General features: G+C 35.2%; 1 protein-coding gene across 1 annotated transcript in view; it reads left to right on the top strand.

Moving 5' to 3' along the window:
- Positions 1 to 18,366, top strand: part of LOC130235225 (receptor tyrosine-protein kinase erbB-4-like) — a 614,645-nt gene that overhangs the window by 582,122 nt on the left and 14,157 nt on the right. The window contains exons 21-25 of the mRNA XM_056465705.1: positions 1,899 to 2,054; positions 6,318 to 6,393; positions 6,549 to 6,695; positions 11,147 to 11,244; positions 11,403 to 11,573. Coding sequence (XP_056321680.1) covers positions 1,899 to 2,054; positions 6,318 to 6,393; positions 6,549 to 6,695; positions 11,147 to 11,244; positions 11,403 to 11,573 — 648 coding nt within the window. The remainder of the gene's footprint in view (positions 1 to 1,898; positions 2,055 to 6,317; positions 6,394 to 6,548; positions 6,696 to 11,146; positions 11,245 to 11,402; positions 11,574 to 18,366) is intronic.

Here is an 18,366-nt window from a genome sequence, read left to right as displayed (position 1 = left end):
CTTCATAATGACACACCCATAATTTCTAAAATATGAGCCTTTACCAAATGGTTGATATGTCGGTTTATGGTAAAAGTACAGGGCTTTTATACTATGAAAAAAAAAAGTGAAGTGAAGACCAATTTGTTTAAAAAAAGATTCAAAATAAAACATATTTGAATACTAAATCTCCTTTATTTTTTTAAGTATGCCATAAAATATTTCAGATTCTCATTTACCATGCTTTCTTGTGTTTTTTTTTTTTGTTTTTGTTTTTTTTTGTTTTTTTGTTTTTTTACAAAAAAACAAAATCAAGTGAAGTGTAGTAGTGCAACTGTATATTTGTTTGATTTTATTTTTTGTAAATCAACAATGCTGTGTGTAAGCCATTATTTTAAAAAAGTCATTTTTAAATGACTTTTACAGTCCTTATTTAAAACAGTAAAAACATGGTCAACCGTTTGGTAGAGGGGCAGTCAAAGGGTTCATTTAATTTAATGTTAGCAGCATAATTATTTGTATTTTGACATTTCTAGTCATATTACTTTTATAAAATTGTCTAATTGTATTTTTTTTAAATAAAACGAAATATAATCAAAATAAAAGTGGAAAAAGTCAACATAAATAGTAAAATGTATATGGAAAATAACTGATAACAGACAAATAAGTTACAACTATAGAAAAAATATAGTGAAAAAAATAAGTTAAAAAATAAAAATAAACCTGTAAGTTACCTACCTCAATTCAAGGTCAATTCAATTCAAATAATAATGTTATCAAGATCTTTACATCAAAATGCATCATAATTTAGAAGTAACTGACTATTTTTTGTCCTGTTTTTAATGCTTCATTAGAACACTCTTTTTGAAGGGGTGTGGCTAATTGTAGACTCAGAAGTAAACACCCACTGCTGTGATTGGATAACAGTTTTGCATATAAACAAGGCTAAATAGACAAAAAGCTAAATCAGATGTTGATCTGAGGAGGTGGAGCTTATGCCTTATTACATCATAGAGTAGAACATTGCAAATCGTGTTGTTTTGTCAGACTGCCTTCGATATAAGCTGCTCTTAGAAGAACAACAAAGTTTTGAGCTCTGAAACTTACAGGATGTGCTCATAGTACTGTGACCACTTATATGTCAAGCAATCAAGGGAATGTTGGTTTCTCGGTCATGACCCCTTAATAAACACAAGATGTACTGTACTCAATGTCATTCTTGTATCATTTTAAAATATTGGAATTTTTAAGTGTATTTTACTTATATATACAATTTAGATTTAGAATTATTCATTCAGCCGATAATTTTATCCAATGCCATGACAAGTTTATCGTTTGTTTGTTTGTTTGTTTGTGTGTTTGATTTTTGTCTGATGCATATAGAAATGAAAAGGAAAAAGTATGATTGCACGGTTTGTCAACTCATTCACCTGTGTGAGGCACACTCATAATCATAATCAGTTTTATTGCCAATTGTGCTTCACAAACACAAGGAATTTGTTTTGGCTATAGAAGCTTCCAGTGTACATAACGTGACAAGTGAAAACACAAAATAAATATGAAAAAAAGATGATAAATATTAAACAGAGATGCAGTTAGTCAAGAAATCTGGATATTGAGTTGTATTGTATGTACAGATTTTTTATAAATACACAGATTATACGGTGCTGTGTACATGTGCGACTGAAGAAAGTAAATCATACAATGTTTCCTCAGGAACATGAAGTGTTTGTATGAAAGTGTCTGGTGAATATGGAGAGGAAAAGAGAGTGTCTCCTAGGTGGTTTGTCAAGTCCACTCACCTGTGTCAAGAACACTCAGAATTGCAGGTTTTGCCTGAAGAGATAATGATGGAATCACCATACTTGTGTTTAATATCATCAAGACTTAAACATTTTTTAATGTGTGTGTTGATGCAGGGTATGATGTATTTAGAGGAGCGGAGACTCGTGCACAGGGATCTGGCTGCTCGAAACGTCCTAGTAAAGTCACCTAACCACATCAAGATTACTGACTTCGGTCTGGCTCGTCTTCTGGATGCAAATGAGAAGGAATACAATGCAGACGGAGGCAAGGTCAGTACAGCATGACCCCGACAAGACAAAGGGCACACACTTACCCTTTAACATAGCATCAGTTATTATTAATTTGAACACCGCTTGGAATAATCAAAACAAATGTTGCAGTTTGTGTCTTTTGGTGGGCTAATTAACAGCATTTGCTATGGCCAAACACACACACACACTACCAGAATAGAGATTTTATTAGCAAGTATTTAAAGGTTCACAGGTTCTTAATGGCACTGTTGGTGCGAGTGTACATGACTTACAGACTAATCGGGACACTGCCTACATCTTATGAAAGGTCAATTTCATTCTATTTCAGAATTCATTGTAGTACCTGGCTCTATTCTCAGCATGTCAGGAAGAAATGTGTGCTTTTCTTTTTGTGAGTGATCAGATTTATGCCAGACTATATTAAGTACACTATGTATAATGTTTAATAGTGGACAGCCACCAACATCAAATCTGAAACGTCCAAAGACTAGCATTCTTAAGTTTTTATTCTAGTCAGTGCAAATTTATGACCAATAGGAAGACAAAAGCTCTTTCATACACAGATTTCAAACATGGCAAATTGAAAGTTAAATGATGGTTTTGGTGTTATTAGGTGAAATTATTTAATAAACAAAAGGTTTGAGGAGCATTGACAACAATAATTCTCCATTTTGATGTGTTTACACTTTTGTTTCTGAAAGTTAGTTGCAAGTCCCACCTAAACATTTGGAAAATAAGTATTGGTCTACAGACGATGTTTAGTACACAATGACTTTTTTGTTTGTGTCCACAGTGCAGCAGTACAGTAATTAAGGAGTTAAAAACATGATAACACATTATTTAATGTAACACAAGAAAAAAAATTAGCACAGGGCTGCACAATTATTTGTAAAAAGATCGCAATCTCGATTCGTCACCCCACACAATCTTAATCCAGCATTTAAACGATTCATCCAATTATATTTTCAAGTTCGGGAGAAGCATAAAGGAGGTCACACAAGTCTTCACATTGTTTTACATACATTACTCAGCAACGTGGACACCTCCAAATAGTGTTGAAGATCACATACTATATATATACAGGGCTTGACATTAACTTTTTTGGTCACCAGCCACTGCGGCTAGTTGTTTTCCAACATCACTAGCCACTCGCCATTTTCACTAGCCATAATTTTGTTGTTTGGAAAATACATTTTCTGCATTCTAAAAATTTTTATTTTTTTAAATTTTGTGTTACGTCCACATGGCTCCTCATTAATTTAACTTTTTGTTTTCATTTCACATGACATTTTAGGGCTCAACACTAAGAATTTACCAATTTTTCTGGCCACACCAAACTAATTATTTCCTTGCCACAAATTTTAAATAATGTATCAAAACTAACTAATTATGGCTGTAAATGTACATTTTTTTATTCAACAAAAATGTTCTTCATAAAACAGTTGACATTTAAAAAAATCATTTATCTAAAACTACATAGTAGTTTGTCCAGACCCAAGGTCCCAGATCACCAGTATATACACTATAGATAAACGGAGAGTTAATCGCCTGTTAAACCAATGTTATTGTAAATAATAATAATTAAACTATATTAACTAATATAACAGAAAGCAGGTGAAAAACATTCTGTGTGTGATAGTGATATGATGATCATGTGCACACAGTTAACTTTAGGCCCAATAATAATCTGTTCAAAGAATGGTAAAAGCAAAAGCGGCAAGAGCTGCTGCATACAAAAAATCTGGAAATCTCTTGAAAGCAGCAAGACTGTGGAGGCACGAACACTGCTTTTTTCCCAATCTTTTTCAAAGAGAAACGATTGCACCAGTTGATTTTCCAGGCGGTTATTTTGCGCAAGGAAACAGGAGCTTTTAAGCACTCATGCGCATCTCATCAAATGTGCCTCACTCGCAACATCAGTAAGCAAGGATCACCGGTGTCTTACTGTGTGCCTGATCATCCTCTCGTTCTGTATTTACTTGCGTGAACAGTTATCAATCATGCTGCTTCTCGATTCTAAGAGCACATTTGATCACATATTGACAAACGGTCTTAAACCATAGTGATGAGCCAGCTCTGGCAATTTAAAAATTATTTTCAACCAGCCAAAGTGGCTAGTGGGTGTGTCTGTCTGTTAATGTCAATATATATGAATGAATGAATGAATGAATGAATGAATGAATGAACGAATATATATATATATATTCGTTTATTCATTCATTCATTCATTCATTTTCTTGTCGGCTTAGTCCCTTTATTAATCCGGGGTCGCCACAGCGGAAAGAACCGCCAACAGCACATGTTTTTTTACGGACAATTTAGCTTTCCCAATTCACCTGTACCGCATGTCTTTGTACTGTGTCTTTGGACCAGAGCACCCGGAGGAAACGCAGGGAGATATTTGTGTATTGCTGTACATCCTGTGTGTTTTAAGCAATGTGTAAGTGAGGCGCACAACTAATGTGCTCTGTAGTGAACTTTAGACCTGCTTTTTGCTTGTCTTCAAAATAGCAGCGCACCAACAATGTGCCTTAACAGGCCTCTTTTCCAGACCAGAACAAAGTGGCACAAATGGATTTGCTATTTAAACAACGTGGCGGAAATGGGAAAATTAAGGTTGCATTAGTCTGAAAATAGCAACACGTCGGAGCAAACAGGTCTTGCACCTTATTGCGCCGGGTGTAGGATAGGGCCCAAAGTGTTGTGCGTGAGAATAAATGTTTAACAGTGTCAGTATAACTACTCTAACCTATATAATGTTATTATGCAAGAGGGAATCTGATAATGACAAATGTTTCATTTTACCACTGAAAAAAAATAGTCTAATAATGTTGTCAATGACAGATTGCAAGCACATGTCTCAAACATAATTCAACTTTAGAATTATGAATAGTTGTATTCTGATGTCATCACTTTATTGTGCATTAATGACCATAATCTGTTCAAGTCCACCATTTGAATTTATACAAAATGTAGCATTTTAACCAACAGCAGACTTACACATAGGCCTAATATTATTGCTGTTGTTTTACCACATATTTGAGAAATAACATTAATAAATGCTTGCTCATGTTAACCTTTATTTTACATCTACAGAATTGTGAGAAAATCGTGATTTTGATTTTAAGCACAAAAAAAAATTTGATTCTCATTTTGGCCAGAATCATGCAGCACTACTCCAGCATTATAGTGATAAAAGTATATATAGGAAGAGTGAATTTGCAAAAACAGATAAACAGTACAGTTTCAAACAAGTTTTGTTTTAAATATGATATGAAATGATAAATGAATAAAGACCATCTAAACAGCACAGAATATTAAACAGAGCGTCTAATGTACATTTAGCATTAAATAAGAAACAAAACAATCTATAAGAATATAATTTTTGATGTGCCATAAACTTCTTGTAACGTCGTACACTTGTTACACAAGCCTTAATTTTGACTCTGTTTTACAGTAAAAGTATGTGTAAGGTTAAATGAAGATGAAAAGAAGCCTACAGTTATCAGTTAACAAGTCTTCACTGTAATGCATACAAAATGAAACCGTACACTAAATCTGCATTTGAATGCTAAACAACCCAACTAACAACCCAAAAGTACTACACTAAACCAAACCAAACAACAGAATAACAACAAGCTGAAAACAACCCAAAACACCTCAAAATTGTGTAAAGAGTTTTATACAAGCAAACGTCAGTCTTCCATCAGCTTTACACATTTTCACTTCAACAAACCTTCCACCCCTACTGCTGCTGCTGTCATTTTCCTTCACTCGATGAACACATTGATTTGATCTTATTCATCTGAATCTCCCTCTTGTTTCCATGCAAGAACAGAGTGTCTTGGGAATCCATTCAGCGCCAACCATCTACCATTTTAAATCAGCCATGTTTGTTCTCTCACACAGGAGAAACTCTAAAGCTTTAGTGTGGTTTGATACCCGGCAGCGCTGCATGCACATGTTGCCCAACCTGCTTCTTATTTTCCCCCTCTAAAGAAAAAGATGAAAAGAATCCGATACCACTGATTATTCCATTTCTGAAATATTAACTTGCCAGACTTAATACATAATGCATGATACTGTGATAAGGTTTGGTTTTAGCGATGTAAGCTTTGAAGAAACTTTGTCATGTTGTGTAAATAAACAATAATGCAGTGCTCACTGCGCCTCTTGATGAATGCAGTTTTTTGTGTTCACTTTATTACGTTTTCATGTACTGTACCATTGTGTTTTTTTATTTAACACAAGCTGCTGAAGTATTGCCTCTTGCTTTGTCAGATGCCTATAAAATGGATGGCCTTGGAGTGCATCCACTATAGGAAATTCACCCACCAGAGTGACGTATGGAGTTACGGTAAGCAGAATTTTCATTGCAGTTAAATGTAATCATATTTAAAGTGTAATTTTGTTAATGCAGTTTTGTAATTCACTCACTTTATTCTTGAGCACTAACCTGACAAAATGTCGACAGGTTTTAAAAATATATATATTTGCTTGCTTTTCTTCCAGGAGTGACTATCTGGGAGCTGATGACATTTGGAGGAAAGCCGTATGATGGAATTCCTACCCGAGAGATCCCGGACCTGCTGGAGAAAGGAGAGAGGCTTCCTCAGCCTCCCATCTGCACTATTGATGTCTACATGGTCATGGTCAAGTGTAAGGGAGAATTATGTTATATATGACTATATGATTCCGGATTCTTGTGGTATTCTGGTATAGAAGTTGCAAAACAATGATCTTTTGTTTTTACTGTGGTTCTCCCAACCTGGGGTCCATTCTTCGTACTTCGCTTAAATGATCTAAGATGATTTAACAGATTCTGGATCTTTTAATTTTGATATCTGATCTCTGGCTAATTTGGTTCTTCAAACATAAAAAGTCTAGATGAACTGATCTGAGATTGCTTTGTGTGTTGTGAAGGACAGATCTATCAATTCTCAAAATCATGATCAGCAATGCAACGATTTGCTGACTGCACAGCAGCATAACGACATCATATGATTGATATTCAAATAGTCGTGCAAGTAAAATGATATAAAATTCATAGTAAATGGTTTGGTAAATATGATACACACAATTTCACGTGTTAAGAGTGTTAGCAAATTATTTAGTTTTACATTTAGAGAAAATTTTCATTATTATGCCTATTCGCTTTTCTTAATAAGTGGCAGCTTACATTCATTTTGCATCAAAAAAGTATTTTGATATTGGTAAAGATGTCTGCAAATTTTGCGAAGCATCAAATCACCAGTATATTAGCTGTCAAAACATGCGCATGACTGCATAAATTATTACTCCTTTCCTTAAAAAAAAACAACAAAAAAAAAAACAAAACGAGAATATTGGTCATGTCTATTATTATACACAAACTGTACTAAAGCTGGGTCTGTACTTTAAAATAGTTTGTGTTTGTGTCTAAGAAGTCCACAAATATTCTCTTTGAACCCCTTGGGGAGAGAACACCCCTGTTTTTGCACTTTTATTTCGGAGTGTATTGCATAAGGATAGACAGACAGACAGACAGACAGACAGACAGACAGACAGACTGACAGACTGACTGACTGACTGACTGACTGACTGACTGACTGACTGACTGACTGACTGACTGACTGACTGATTGATTTTTTAAGCTATTTTACTATTTTCCCAAGTGTATATAACTACTACTGAAAGAAAATCGATACATACTTTCAGTATTACCTTTGTTTTGAATGACCTGATCTATTCCTGTTTATATGAAATAAGCCTGCTCCCAAGCAGGTTTAAGCTATCAGACCTGTTGCTACAACTCTCAGATGAGTTTTGAAGAATGAAATGGTCCTGGATCATGTCAAATCATCAATAATCAAATCCAGCTAATTGAGTAATCCACGTATGAAGAACGGACCCCTGATGCAGTCCAGCTATTAAGTGTGGTGTCAAATACTGTAAATATTGTTGGTAAACTTGACATAAAATAAAAATATAAATCACATGAAAAACAATGAAAAAAATGTGTGTTACAGATCCAAATGATGTAAGTTTGAGTTAAAAAGTTAATGTGTAAATATAATTAAAACTATATTTTTAAAAGGAGAATAAATTAAAGCTAGTTCAGAATATTAATAAAATTACTGAAAAAAGAATGAATAAATATTATGATGTTTTATTAGCAATACAAAAATAAGTGAAAAGAAAATAATAAAAGATTGGGGCCATACCCTACATCAATATTGTATTCTTAAAAAAAAAACATTCCCACCTTTTTCTCTTTACCAAAAATCTTAGCTGGCCTCTTTTTCTGAGTTGTTAAAAAATGTTCCAGGGAAAATCCAGAGACAATGTTGTAAACAGTGAGTTTTTATCGCTATAAATAAATAATTTTCATGAATGGCTGTAGAGGTACAGTAGTAGTCCTACTTGAAATCTTATACTTGAAAGCAAAATAAAGCACTTATCAGCACTTGTCATGCTTCCCAAGTCTAGGTGAAAAGCAATTTCACCTGATTCAAAAGGATTGTTAAAGGACATATTTAATAATTCTGTACAAAATAAGTGTTATTTGGATTTTTAATGCACTCTAGTATTTTAGGTGGGTAAACTTTTGCATTAAAGACAAATCAGTATGCGCATTATTATATACAGTATACACTCACCGGCCACTTTATTAGGTACACCTTACTAGTACAAGGTTGGACCCCTTTTGCTTTCAGAACTGCCTTGATCCTCTGTGGCATAGATTTAACAAGGTACTGGAAATATTCATTAGATATTTTGGTTCATATTGACAAGAAAGCATCACACAGTTGCTGCAGATTTGTTGGCTGCACATCCATGATGTGAATCTCCCGTTCCACCACATCCCAAAGGTGCTCTATTGGATTGAGATCTGGGGCCTCATGTACGAAGACTTTTGTTGAAATCATACTAAAACATTGCGCAACATGCACGAGCGCAAAACCCCTCCCTGCCTCCTCCCCCGTATGAATATGCTGATGACTCTACTTTCGCAGAACCCAACGAAAAAGAAATGGCAAAAGCAAGCAAAAAGAGAAACTTTGAACAGAATGTGATTTGGAGGTGCTGCTTTCGGAGGTAGACCGGAGAAAAACTGTGTTATTTGCAAGTTTGTCCTCCGGAATTAATAACAAAAGAAAAAAATAGAGTGGGAGTTTAGCTGATGTAGTTAACACAGTTGGGTCTGAACATCGCACTGAGTGGATTAAAAAAAGAAAAAGTCTGATGAATAGGTGTAAAATTTAGTAGTATGTTTAGCATAGCTAAACAGTAGCATAGCTCGTAAAGTGCATAGCAACATGTTTTGACACATTCAAGCATGAACTGACGAACTCATTCTTCTTTTTTTCCCCCGCTACATATCAGATTTTGCCTACTCTTCATCACGAGGAAGACAAGTAGAAATCATTAATAAGTGTGTGCATCATATTTTATTTGCACATTTATTGAATGGAAATGTTTCTGATTCACAAATGCAAATTCATCTTCAGATGGCGCCTTCATAGCAACGTGTGTGCAGTCGAACGCTCCGATTACATTGGGAAAACCGGCGATCGCTGCAAGTTGAGCTTTAATGTTTAGCTGGTCAATTGTATGGTATGGAAACCGTATATACATGCTAGACATGCGGATGATCTCGTCCCATACACCTACTGTTACACGGCTCAAGGATACTTTGTAGTGTGCCATTTAACACAACTGCCTCTAGGAGTTGCCAATGGAAATAAAACAAACACATACAAGAAATGCATGTGAGCCAGGCATGAAGTTGGCGTGGACCAGCGCACATTCCCACTTTCTTTTCATCGTTAGTAAATCCAAACGTGAGCATGAAACCTGGCGTACGCAAAGTTTTTGTGCATATGCAGCGTTGATACATGAGGCCCCAGGTGACTGTGGAGGCCATTTGAGTACATTGAACTCATTGTCATGTTCAAGAAACCAGTCTGAGATGATTCGTGCTTTATATCATGGAGCGTTATCCTGCTGGAAGTAGCCATCAGAAGATGGGTACACTATGGTCATAAAGGAATGAACATGGTCAGCATTAATACTCAGGTAGGCTGTGGTTTCGATGCTCAATTGGTACTAAAAGCATACCAAGAAATTATCCCCCACACCATTACACCACCAGCCTGAACCTGAACCTGCCATCTGAATGTTGCAGCAGAAATTGAGCCTTATCAGATCAGAAAAAAAAATTTCAAATCTTCTATTGTCCATTTTTGGTGATCCTGTGTGAATTATAGCCTCAGTTTCCTGTTTCCTGTTATTAGCTGACAGGAATGACACCCGGTGTAGTCTTCTGCTAATGTAGCCCATTTGCCTCAAGGTTGAACGTGTTGTGCATTCAGAGATGCTCTTCTGCACCCCTGGGTTGTAACAAGTGGATATTTGAGTTACTGTTGCCTTTCTATCAGCTCAAACCAGTCTTGCCATTCTCTTCTTACCTCTGGCATCAACAAGGCATTTGCGCCCACAGAACTGCCGCTCACTGGACATTTTCTCTTTTTCGGAGATAAATGTGCATGAAAATCCCAGTAGATCAGCAGTTTCTGAAATACTCAGACCAGCCCATCTGGCACTAACAACCATGCTATGTTCAAAGTCACTTAAATCACATTTCTTCCTCATTCTGATGCTCGGTTTGAACTGCAGCAGATTGTCTTGACCATGTCTACATGACTAAATGCATTGAGTTGCTGCGCTGATTAGAAATTTACATCAACAAGCAGTTGGACAGGTGTACCTAATAAAGTGGCCGGTTAATTAACTAATAATCAGATTTAAATTACAAACCTCCCATTAGGGGAGTGCTTCAGAGTTCAGTATTAGGTCCTCTTCCATTTATTATTTCTTATTGTCATTTCTCTTTCTAAAATAAATATTTCTAAACCTCCATTGTTATGCTGAGGATACCTGTCTTCAAAGCCTAATTCAACACTGGGATTCAGGGATGGAGGAAAAATAATTACATTTGTGCGCCGATCAGCAGTGTTTGGTAAATGTTGGACTCGGAACCGTTTGTTAAATAACAGAAAGCTCCCTGCATTGTTTACCCATCGTGCTCTACTTTGCTGACTGAAGTTGTGCTGTGTGTGCCTCCCCAGGCTGGATGATAGATGCAGACAGCAGACCCAGATTTAAGGAGCTTGCAGCAGAGTTCAGCCGGATGGCAAGAGACCCACAACGTTACCTAGTCATCCAGGTAAGACTCTCAATGCTATCAATAAAGCACGTTGTTGACTGGTGTTCTGTTCAACGATAAAATATATACCAATGCAAAGGAGAAATAAAATATATAAGTTTCATAAAAGTGATTACGATTCTTATGATTACACATAATGCTGATGCTCTCTGCGCCAGGGGGATGACCGTATGAAGCTGCCGAGTCCCAACGACAGTAAGTTCTTCCAAAGTCTGCTGGATGAGGAGGAACTGGAGGATCTAATGGATGCCGAGGAGTATTTGGTGCCACAAGCCTTCAGTATTCCTCCATTGGCATACACAACTAGATCCCGCATGGATCCTAACAGAGTGAGTGCCAGTGCCAGATCACACACTCCAATACAATGTCTTTAGTTTCAGTAATTTTATAGACCACGCTCTGACTGAGACAGTTTATAGAGGAGATGGGACACTTGTTTCAGAATGAATGAGGGAAATTGAAATGCTCAAATAAAGCAGCTCTTGTAGATGAAGTCCCATCTTCCACATAAAGAGCCAATTGGCATGCTTGGTCTTTATTACTCTTCTTTACTGGTTTCGCAAAGCTTTAATTAGATTGACCAGACTTCAAATATCCTGAATAAGCTATTCATGTGTTATTTAAATGCATCATTCCTTCACATAGTTACACGCTTTACTTCTTTTTTTATTGTGAATTACTTTTAAATACTTTGATTGAGAATTTATGTATTTAATTGGTCAAACATGAGAGTAAACTCAAAAATGAGAGTAAATAAAAACTCCAAACATACTGCATGTTTAATTCAAAACTCAAACATTTAAGCAGTAAAACTCAGGCCTGTAGCCAGGCTGGTGAAACAGGTGGTTCTTTTTGCTTTTTGAAGTTATTTGCCTCATTTTCTATTTAATTATGAGATTTAAATGCTGCATTTTAGTGACATTTAAGCACTATTTTTAGTGGGATTAGTCAGATGGTCATCAAAACCACATTTTTTGATGTACCAAAAATAATTCCTAACGATTAGGAATAAAGAAATATTATAAAAAGTTAGATTTTTTTATTACACTTTTTCTCAGTGGCTTTGGTGCATTTCTCAAAACACTATTTACATTTGCCCAACCGTTGATGCATTTCTCAAAACAATAAGTCATTTGTGCACATCATAGTAACAGTTTCTCATTCTTTCCAACAAATTGCAAATGCTTTTGGACATGCATCAATTGCTTTCATACAACTCTGCTGTTTTATAACATTATCATTTGCTTATGTCATGTCAGTCAGTTGTGAATGCTGAAAAGTCATTCCATATAAAACGAATAGTCCTCATTTCAATACTTGAGTCATTACATACAAAAATGTTGAACTAGTTGTCAAAATCTGTCAAGCAAATTTTATTTTAAAAAAAATAATTAAATAAATAAATCCTGAGAATATCTTCTAAACTGAACAATTTAATGAATGATTTACAGATCTATGTATGTTGTAGGTTAAATTCCAATATGTATTGTAATGTTGTTTACAGTTGTGCACAGCTCTACCCAAAGGAAGTTTTTTGTAAAGTGTTTGTTGTAAATAAGGGTGTATTTATTCTTTTGCACAATGCTGTGAATTATTTAGAATTGTAAAGAGCATATGCAGTAAACATGTGATACATATTCAGTGTCTTGTATTTAGATACCTCACTAAATGCAGTGATGTCTGACTTTACTGTAGTTTTCAAATGGCTGTGCAAATATTATATAGTGCTGTATTGAGCACTTTCAGGAAGTTTCACCACAATCTGATTTTTTTTGCATTGAAAAAATGAACAGGGTAAAGTGTCATAATGAAAACATGACAAAGCCATTTGACTATCTTGTTCATAAACAATGTTGTCAGGACTTTTTATCTTGATGACACTGATACTTTCATTGACATCAATATTTGCTTTTGAGGAATGAGCTATCTATTTTGAGCAAGTGACACGCTTTTGCAGGTTATCAACTAGGTTTTGCAGTTTGTACTAATTGTTTTGAGAAATGCATGAACTGTTGTGCAAATGTAAATAGTGTTGTGAGAAATGTACCAAAGCCACTGAGAAAAAAACTGTAATTATATTATATATCGTTAGAAACAATAGGAATCTGTTCAAACTTTAAAGTAAAAATTGTGGTCTCTTGGGATTTTTTAATTTTTTTTAGGCCAATAACAAACTAGGCAGCACATTCAACTGTCCTCAGTCATAATTTGGCCATTTGAATATTAAAAAACCATAATAATAGATAATAATAGATAATAAATTGTAGTTTGTGTAATACAAGCTTCAGTCACTTATGTATTTATTTAAATTACATCTAATTTAATCAAAAAACGTATTTAAGTTTTCAGTGTTTTGAGGGATATTTTGTGTCTGTCCTACAGTATCCTCTGATAAGTTATTTCAGAGGTTACTGTAGGTCAAACTATACAAACTATGCATTTAATTTTACTGTAGTTTAGGCTATAGACCATTTCAATGTGGTCATTGGCTCATGAACATTTCCTGCTTGTTATCAAACTATTTCATAACTGTAACAAGAGGCAATTCAATCCTAACTTCATGTTAAAACAGCTATCACAACATTATTTATAAATATGTGGCTCCTTTTGGATTCTCGGAAGCTATAGAAATAAAAATGTAAAACAGGAAATGCATTTGGACCCATGTTTTTGTTTACATCCCTCAAAATGGTCTATATGTTGATACCAACACTAATTTACCTAAAAGTGTCTGGTGAACACTTACAATGGCTATTGGTGCTCTAGATCTGCTGGTTTCAGACTATTGAATGATTTTTTTTCTCACAGACCCGATTGGTGCGATTATGGATTCACAGTGGAATTAACCATTATTGGGGTGGTCAAATGTATATTTATATTATCTGATCTGTAACTATAATCATTAAGATTATTATTTAAAATACAGATCAGAGTGAACTATTTTTCGCCACCCCCCCCATGGTATGACCTCTGAGGTTAATTCTGCTCAGAGGTCATACCATCATACCATCAGTCTCAACACATTTTCACATAGCACGACCTCAGATAGCGGAGGTCAAACTTTGGAATACAGTGATATGGGAAAACTTCTACACAAATTTGAATTCATAATCAGTGGAAGTCAATGAAATGAACTGAAGCAAAACTACCCCCTTATGCCCTAGATTATTGTTTGGATAAAAAGTTTGTGGAAGAATCGATTCCAGACAAGGATATCAGATGAGCCTTGTCAAAAATTGAAATATGTCTTTAGTAGGCAAAGGACAAGAGGTCCTTGATGCATTGACACATACATCATGCATGCACATCTTTAAGTTTTGGGTATTTTGCACATATTTGCATATTTTAGGATACCTTTTACATTTTAATGCACTTTTAGTTCTCACTCTATGAATCTCTATTTATTGCTTGTCTGAGGCTGAATTGAGTTTTCCGACAAGTCTATCACCTAAGTGATGTTGACCTTGGGGTGGATGGATGCTCCCATAAGCAATTAAGTGCTACCCATGCAAGCGTCTTAGAGAAATAAAATGGCCTCCCTTTTCCTGCAGATGCTACAGATTCCCAGAATGAAACCTGTCTGCCATAGAAATATGAAATCGTAAATGCGATGACAACAAAACAGGAAGCCAGTCTCATTTTTAGCACAAATAATGCTCCTGTTGGTGTAGTGTACTGACATTTTTTTTATTTAAAGGACCTAATTTGACTTAGAAATTTCCAAAGCAGCAGTGTTTTTGTGTTATTCATCAAGGTTTACCTGTGAGGTGAGAGGAGAAAGGAAGTCCCCCTTAAATATGTATGCCGATAATCAACTTCATGCATCCCATTGCAAGTGGTATGCCTCAGAGTTCAGTTTTGGGGCCTCATCTGTTCATTATTTCTATTTTGTATTTTGGCCCCATTTAAAAAAAAAATTATAAATGTCCATTAATATGCAGATGATATCTGTCTTCAAAGTCTGATTCAACATGGGGGGAAATGATAATAGAAAAGATGGGTTTTGAAGTTTTTTTGTATCTGAAAACCTGGCCTACAGTACCTTTCCTACACAGATTGACAGAATGAAACCTGCTATAGAAATAGGAAATCATAAATCCAATGAAAACAAGGGCAACGCAGTGGCGCAGTAGGTAGTGCTGTCGCCTCACAGCAAGAAGGTCGCTGGTTCTAGCCTCGGCTGGGTCAGTTGGCATGTTCTCTTTCCTCCGGTGCTCCGGTTTCCCCCACAGTCCAAAGACATGTGCTACAGATGAATTGGGTAGGCTAAATTGTCCATAGTGTATGTGTGTGAATGAGTGTGGATGGATGTTTCCCAGAGATGGGTTGCAGCTGTTAGGGCATCCGCTGCTTAAAACGTGCTGGATAAGTTGGCAGTTAATTTACGCTGTGGCGACCCTGGATTAATAAAGGGACTCAGCCGAAAAGAAAATAAATGAATGAATGAATGAACAATGAAAACAAAAAGTCTCAATTATGTCACAAATAACATTCTTCTTGTTGAAGTGTAACGAAATTCTCATATATATTTTTAATTGTATTATTTATATGTGGTAATTTGATTTAGAACTTTCCAAAGCACCAATACTTTTGTGATATAATTCAAGATTTTCTCTGTGAAGCGAGGGAGAAAAATGAAGCCATCCTCAAATATGTGTGCCTATAATGGGCTCAATGCAATTATGTGTGCCTATAATGGGCTCAACCCATTGCAAATAGTACTGTATGCCTCAGAGTTCAGTTTTGGGGCCTCATCTGTTCATTATTTTTATTTTGTATTTTGGCCCCATTTTTCAAAAAGATATTTATAAATGTCCACTATTAGGCAGATGATACCGGTCTTCAAAGTCTGATTCAACATGGGGGAAAATAACAATAGATAATATGGGTTTGGAAGATTTTTGGTATCTGAAAACCTGGCCTACAGTATATTTCTTACACCGACAGATGTTACAGATTCTATAGAAATATATTCTATAGAAACTGCTATAGAAATAGGAAAATCATAAATATGATCAAAACAAAAATTGAAATACATTTCTAATTTATTTATTATTATTCATTATTATACAGATGATCTGTATTTAAAGTCTGATTTAGCACAGGCATTCATGGATGGATGAAAAATAATTATTAAAAGAAGGGTTTGGAAGTATTGACTTTTATATCCAAAAGCCCAGCGTAGCTTTCCTACACTGACAGGTGTTACAGATTCCCAGAATGAAATTTGCTATTGAAATAGGAAATCATATATACAATAAAAAAATTGGAAGTCTCAATCATGTCACAAATAACGTTCCTTCTGTTGATAAAGTGTAATGAATTCTCAAATAGATCTATTTTTAATTGTATTATTTACATGTGCTAATTTGATTTAGAACCTTAGAAACTCTTCTGATTTCTTTTGGTTTTTCTTTTGCATTTTGGCCACATTTGTCAAAATTTTTTTTTATATATTTTAATGGACTACATGCACAGCCAATGATAACATTTGACTATTATTAATGTCATAAGATTTCTTTTACAGCATCAATGTTGTAATGTAATTTCAATACATTCAGTTAAAAAGACTGATTTAGTTGTTTAAGCGTAAAACGAGATGAAAGACTGTGTAACCGCAAGCATCGTCAAGATCAGTAGGCGAGCACAGAAACTCCATTGAAAATACTGAGGTAAACAAAGTCAAATTTTAAAGACATGGTGGTGGTAAAATGGAATTTAATGCAGTGCTTCTTGTCCGGTCTGAGACCCACTTTATATCGTATATCTATCAGGCAGTAAAGATCACTGATTTTTAAAGAAATCAGACCATAAACATGGAAAGAGTTCAGCGGTAGTGCTAAGGCTGGCTGAAATGTAAAAGTCTGTGTGCATATATCCCATTGTAATGCTGATAATAGCTGTCTAAATAAATATTACACTTGTGCACCAATCTGCAGTGATTGGTATACAGTATATTGGACTAAGTATTTATTTTTTTTTGTCTTAGAAATCATGTCCAATATGAAATCATAAATGCTATGATAACAAAACAGGACATCAGTCTCATTCATGGTGCAAATAATGCCCCCTTGTTGATTAAGTGTATTGAACTTAAAAAAAAAAAAAAATTATATATATATATATATATATATATATATATATATATATATATATATATATATATATATATATATATATATATATATATATATATATATATATATATATATATATATATATATATATATATATATATATTATGTACAGGTGCTAATCTGGCATTTTCTTCTTTTGAAATTTCCAAAGCAGTGGCATTTTTTGTGATATGCATCAAGGTTTCCCTTTGGAGTAAGGGGGAAAATGAAGTCACCCTCAAATATGTGTGCCTATAATGGGCTCCATGCCTAGGCTTTCATTACAGATGCATGCCAGTGTAAATAACTGGGTCCTCACTAAAGCGAAGATGATATTTGCCCATAGACAGGAAGTCCAGAGTGGGTATTTGCTCTGTGTTAGTCAGCCATGAGCATGTTATTAACTGTTGGTGTGTGCGCTGGCTGTGGGTAAGAACAAGCAATTGGGATGCAGCTCGAACAGCTCTTAACTGTAACTTAGAAAGACAAAATCTTAGGGTTCAATCAGTCTGGATGGATTTAGTGAGGGTGTGAGCGTGTGGGAGGGGCGGGTGTGATGAAATGTTTCCTCTTTTCGCCTGGACCGTGTTTGCTAAGCATGTGTGCCATTTTGCATTCTAACTTGCGTTTTGTTTTCGTCTAACTGGGAGTGAAAAGAGACTGAGTGGTATGAATATCAATGAGGGACATCAATCCTTCAGAGCCTCTTTGGAACATTACAGAAATCTTTCGCCTGCAGTTTGCCGTATAAACTGAGCTTTGGGAAAACAAAACTCTGCCAAATAACTCAAACAGTGGATTGTGAAATTAACTCAGATTCATCACTACTGAAAAGGTTTTGAAGTTTGAGAATAATGGAAAAAGCAAGTCTTTGGCGCATTTGGGTATCAGATCTGCCTTGGTTCCTGAGTTGGAAATTTAAATGATTTATTGGGTGGAAAATGTATTTTTCAGGTTTTGGCATGAACATTAACAACTAATTGAATTTTTGTTTTTTAATGTGGAG

This window comes from Danio aesculapii, chromosome 9, assembly GCF_903798145.1.
Source record: "Danio aesculapii chromosome 9, fDanAes4.1, whole genome shotgun sequence".
In the NCBI taxonomy this organism is placed as follows: Eukaryota; Metazoa; Chordata; class Actinopteri; order Cypriniformes; family Danionidae; genus Danio; species Danio aesculapii.
The sequence above is the reverse complement of the archived record's forward strand: the minus strand, read 5'-3'. Positions and strand labels throughout refer to the sequence as shown.